At 38.6% G+C, this 5,944-nt stretch overlaps 1 protein-coding gene across 1 annotated transcript in view; it reads right to left on the reverse strand.

The window, feature by feature from the left end:
• Window positions 1–1,699, reverse strand: part of erlec1 (endoplasmic reticulum lectin 1) — a 6,102-nt gene extending 4,403 nt beyond the window's left edge. Inside the window, exons 1-3 of the mRNA XM_020603266.1 lie at window positions 1,377–1,699; window positions 1,134–1,238; window positions 10–90 (exon numbers count right to left, since the gene is read on the reverse strand). Coding sequence (XP_020458922.1) covers window positions 10–90; window positions 1,134–1,238; window positions 1,377–1,517 — 327 coding nt within the window. The 5' untranslated portion in view covers window positions 1,518–1,699. The remainder of the gene's footprint in view (window positions 1–9; window positions 91–1,133; window positions 1,239–1,376) is intronic.
• Between the last annotated feature and the right edge of the window lie 4,245 nt (window positions 1,700–5,944).

Genomic DNA, 5,944 nt, shown 5'->3' on the forward strand with positions numbered 1-5,944 from the left:
AAGTCTCACTCTGTAGGAGCAGCTGCTTCGTTTGAACAGTGGCTCCAACAGTTCACCGGGACTGGGCCCGCTGTAATCCTTATCATCATCCTGAGACAACAAAAGACCACCAAGTGAATGCACGAACAATGCGAGAGATAAAGAAGCGCATGGAGCTGTATCAGTGAATGAACATGGAAGTAATAATAATAAAACGTTAGCATATCAGATTCCAACTGAACCGAATAGATACCGTCATCCAGAGAAATGTTCACCCTCTGGGGAAAGAGGGAGGCATCAAATCATAGAGGGCTTATAATGATGTGACGTGGAATTGTGCTGCACATTATTCAGCTACTTTTGTTTTTAAATACCCTTTTTAATAGGTATTTTCTTGCTTGTTCTGGCTCAGGTTTGTTTCCACTCTAAGATTAATGAATCGTGTAACACTGTCAAACTGGATTCTTGCTTAAAACCTATCTGGTCTTGTGGGCACTATTGTTGCATCCCTTATATCGGCGAGGACATTGTTGGGTAACATTACTGCACCACAAATTACTACAAAGCTACTATGACAAATGGTAGTTAAAGCAATGGTAGACATACAGTCATGTGAAAAAATTAGGACACCCTTCCTCAGTTAGAATAGGCATTTTTGTAGAATTACATTTACAGAAGATCTTGAAAAGACTTTTCTTCAGTTTTACTTGTTTAGTTGTATTACTTTAATCTCTCTGTATTGTTAAAATTGAGATTAAATAACCATATATTAAAACATGTTACAAAATACACATGCTTTCAAAGGGTGTCCTAATTTTTTCCCATGACTGTATGCTAGTCTTGTACAACTGAAGCTCTCCTACAAAACTGCACAATCTCACTTGTTAAAAATGTTTTTGAAAATAAAGGAGCACAGTTGTGTCATAATCTCCTGTACACAATTCAATGTATGTACACCCGAAGAGCAGTAAGTATACAGTACTATGCAAACCATTAATCAAGCTGATCATCATTGTCTTGTAAGTTAATAACTTGTCATAACATCTGCTGTGTTTACAATTATTCCATGTGTAAGCAATAGCAGTTCATCTTTATCTATGAATGGACAAAACGCGTCCGGTCACAATCCCACATCACAAGTTAACCCATCTTACCTCCTCTCCAGATGTCAGTGAAGGCAGGAGACATTTGTACTTCTCCTTCTCTGTTGTTGTCATGATGACAAAGTCATCTTCGTTGTAAAGTGGACCTGAAGTTGGCTGAAATCCACAGAAACATGTTTGTTACTTTGGGTATGAGAGAAAGGAACTCTAAATAGTGCACAATAATATCTCTCCAACCCCTTACGGTGAATTTGTTTTATTAAAAAAACGATGCTACTAAAGCTGGAGGCATACCAGCGTGAATTCAACCCCTGGCCAGGTGATTTTAAAGGGAATTTCATCTGTAAAAGAGGGATATCCCCCTCTGTTTGCTGAGACGCCGCTGCAGACCTCCAGCAGCCCCCCGAGAAACACAAACAGCAGCCTGGCCGCCATCTCTCCAGCCCGGCCGCTGAGCTCCTAAAGCCGGCTCCTCATCTAAGACATCAGCCCACCCTCCTTGTACTAAATGGTTACTTCAACGCTGCTACAAAGTCTGATCTGCCGGACCTAAAACAAATGTACGGTGAGACAGATGACAGTGCAAAATACAGGAAGTGAACTGTTTGCTTGCCACGTCGTGTTCCGCCTCTGCGGTGAGCTGAAATAACAACAGCGCCCTCTGGGGGCGATATGAGGTATTAAAAGAGAGTTTTAAATCACTGAGCAAACATTTAAGTTAAACCCTGCAAACACTGGACTTTGAAAGCTGAATGTTACGCAAGCAGAACTAAGACCAACCTTTACTTAAACAAAAGTTGTATGATGTATGATGTGGCACTATTTTCTCTGCCAACTTTTGCCTTAAGCAGTGTGAAAGTAACACTGTCAATTTTATTTGCTTCCTTTTGTCTCCCTAAAGCTGTGTATTTCCAGTTGAACAGTATTTAATGTCTTTTAAAAATAATTAGCACAATGTTATTTTAATACATACTGAATTTGATTAAACATATTAATACACATTGAACCACATTTTATATAGCCTAATCAGCTGTCCTATCCCCATTTTCATGATGAATATAGGAATTTCATCATTTTATTGTTGTAATTTTATATTTCGTTTAGTATATAATAGAAACGTTTGTTTCTTAAAAATGTCAAATGTTTCTCTTTCCTCTTTCAGTCGCACAAACATGGCAGTATTTGCACTCAAAGGTAAGAGTGATGATGGCTGCACTTCATCATTTTAACAATAGGTGCCACTAGTGAGCACCGAGTCAAACGAGGCTTCAAGTAATGAACCTTTTAGTGATATAATGGACTGCAAAGACTCATTGCTTTAGGAAAGCTTGTTTGGCCATCATTACTGGGGAGGACGCTTTAGAAATAGCGTATGAGAGGAAAAGACTGAAATATATGGAACTGGCCGTGGAGCCAGAGGAGTATGGCTGGAAGGTTAAAGCCCACACAGCGGAAGTTGGTTGTAGGGGATTTGTAGCCAAGTCTGTAAGTGGGCGGAGCCTAAGACAGAGTCAAGAACTTAGGTGTTTCATGTAGCAGATTTTTCTTGGTGTTACCATGAATGAGCTAACATGAGGATATAGAAGTTTGACTGATTAGTAATGCAAGGTAGAAAATGACTCTGTACAAAAAAGAAGCAGGAGTTTGGTGAGTTATCTGAACTATTTGGTGTCTTATTTGAAATGTTCATTAGTGTTGGTGCTTGTGTGCTATGGCTCAAGTTGAAAATTTCAACTTGAAATGTTTGGTGGCTATTTGAAATGTTTGCTAGTGTTTGTGCTTGCTTAATATGGGTCAAATTGAAATGCTTGTGCTTGGTGGGTTATTTCAAATGTTTGCTAGTGTTTGTGCTTGTTTAATATGGGTCAAATTGAAATGCTTGTGCTTGGTGGGTTATTTCAAATGTTTGCTAGTGTTGCTGCTTGCTTGCTATGGGTCAAGTTGAAATGTTTGGTGGCTATTTGAAATGTTTGGCTAGGACAGCATTCACAATTCTTGCTATGATTTGTAAGTATTTTCTATGGCTTAGTTTTTGTTTTGGCAACAGTCAGCCTGAATTATCAAGATACTTTAATGAAGGGTTGTGTGGGTGCTGGCAAAGAGGGGGTGGTTTCGGAATTCTGGAACACACTGAGCCTTCTTGGTGTCATGGGCCCAGCTCAACAAAACACCAGTTAATGAGATGATGCTCACCTGATGACCCTGTAAATTTCCTTTCATTCTTGTGTGTGCACGCACACACACACACACACACACACACACACAGAACTTGTACTGTCATTGGTGATAATATAGTTATTGACTCAGAGGGGTTGTTAGTGGTGTATTTTTTCTCATGTCTGACAATCTTGGTAGAACAGTATCAGTTGCTGTGCAGTTGAGCAGCCTACCTCTCAGTTGCAATTGCTTGCTAAGCCAGTTGGGCCAGCCGCAGCTTAACCTGAGCAAATATGACTCAGATGCTGTGTGTCAAGCCACATATCTGGTCTTTGCTTGGGTAAGGATAGGATTTAGGAATGTTTTGTTTTAAGGATGGGTTAGAATTGGGAAATTGTGTTACTCATTGAATTGTGTGGCTGTGAAGACTTATGACAACATGGTCTTAACCTGTATGCTGACCTTCTATATAAATTTATTGGCATATTTAATCGATTATATATGAAATTGTGTGTATGTATAGGCCTCATTTTTATGTTATATACCATTTTCATTACTTTCTTTTCCCCCCGTATCTTACTAAACCTCTAAATCATATGTTCAGAATGCTACTCAAAGCTGTTAACTGAATGTGGGCCACAGGCTGCCTGAAACATTTGGTTCCTGTAGAGTTTTAATGCTTGAGAGGTTTCTAGATCAAGTGGGCACAAAATCTAGTCGGAGCAACTCATCTCTGCCCCCCAGTGGATGTATTTGGAGGTTTTTTTTAGTGTGCTGTGTGTTTGGTACATAGAGCTGATGTTTTTAGGAGTGTCAGAACTGTTTTTATAAGGACTCATTGCAAAGCTGAAGAAAAAAGCAAAGTGTAATTGATCATGCTACAAACTGATCATTTCCCAGATATTATGTTGGTTGACTTCTATACAAGCAATGAAAAGAGCAGCTCTGTGCCTTATGTGCAGTGTCCTTACTCTTTTATCCTTGTGACTCTGTTGATTCAGTATTGCTGTGTGGTGAATGACAATAAATATTTCCCCTTCAGTTAACAGACACTTAAAACACAGACCTTGTAAATATGTGGCGTTGCATTTCACTATGAGGGGGATATATAGACAGTGCCTTGGACTGATAGAAGGGTGTAAACCTGAGAGGCATTTTTCCACCTGTTGGTGGAGCTGTTGATGTGAGAATGTACAGCATTCGAGCCAGGAGAATGGAGAGAGATAATGACAGAGATTTTGAGACAAAGAATGAGAGGATTAGTAAGAGAATGGGATGTGGAGGAACAGGAAAAGATACAAGCATGAGAACAACCCAGTAGATCATCCATCTTTTACATCCACTCCCCTCTACTTCTATAAATATAGCTTCTACTCACCTGTCTGTCATGAACATCGTTCATATGGATGCAAATATTTTATGTATTCACTACTCTCTTTGTGTACAGGTAGGTACATATAATATATTTTGTTTCCATGGTAACTGTTACTTTGCCATTAAACTGTAAATGTGTTCCAACAGTGATGCTTTATTTTCCTTGTCTGTTCTTTGTTTACTTGATAAACAACAGAGGTGGGAGTGAAACTGTTCAAAACTAAACATTTTTACATCTGTGACAAGGTTCACTCTTGTCCTCAGAAATGGTAGCTTAAAGAAAAATGTTTTAAATTTCTAAGTTTCACTTAGTTTGTTCCTGGAAAAAGCCAATCAGTGGACTGTGACTTCAGATTTTCTTTTTGATGCAATAACATGTTTATCCACCCTCTTGTCGAGACTTGGAGAAGAAGCTTATTACCACTTTACTGTTTGCACAGTAAATATAACATGTCAAACTTTCTTTTAATCATGTTTGTTTTACAGAGTTTAGAATGTGTGTATGTTGCATACAGCCATGCCTCAGAATAACAATCTGAGAATCATATATATATAGTTGTGTATTTTCCAAAATACACAAAGCCCAGTTTAGTTTATTCATGTAACAGGGACAATGTGTCAGTATGCCAGAATTAGCCAAGAAGGCTAACTTTCATCTGTAGTCCCAGATCACATACAAATAAAATACAAATTACATTAAAATTTCACATATAGTATGTTACATCCAGTTAAACCTTTTGGGTCTGTTTTTATGCCTCTAAGGTCCTAACCATGTTCTGAAACCCAAACAGAACTGGTTGTTGAGATCCAACAAGCCGATGTGAGTCAAAGCATCTTTAGCAGGTCTATATCTCTTCCTGGGTGGAGCCTACCTGGTGGGAACTTGCCTGAACTCATCGCTCTGAAATGAGCATTTTTCACTGATTTCACCACCATCCATGGGGGTGAACTCAGTTTGCATAGATGCTTTCCACACACCGTCGCCTCATGCATAATTGATAAAACTGTCATTTCTCCAACCATAATAACATCATTCCAAAGGGAGCAGAGAGAAATTAATCTTGGCATTTGAAATCCTCGTGTGAGGCTGAGAGATCTCCTGAGCTGTCACCCAAAAATATACATCGAGTATGTCAAATCAATAACTGTTGTTTTTACTAGATCATCTTAATGACATACAGTATTGTTTTAGTGAAGTGAATTTCTTTTGTAATTTCTACAGGTTTCCCTTGCTAAAGTTTTTTTTTTTTTTTTTTTTTTTTTTTTGCCATTTTTGACAAGAGATTTGCAAGAACTGCGCGACAGAGGCCAATCGTTCATAATATTTTCAG

Source organism: Monopterus albus, unplaced genomic scaffold, assembly GCF_001952655.1.
Source record: "Monopterus albus unplaced genomic scaffold, M_albus_1.0 scaffold60.1, whole genome shotgun sequence".
Lineage (NCBI taxonomy): Eukaryota > Metazoa > Chordata > Actinopteri > Synbranchiformes > Synbranchidae > Monopterus > Monopterus albus.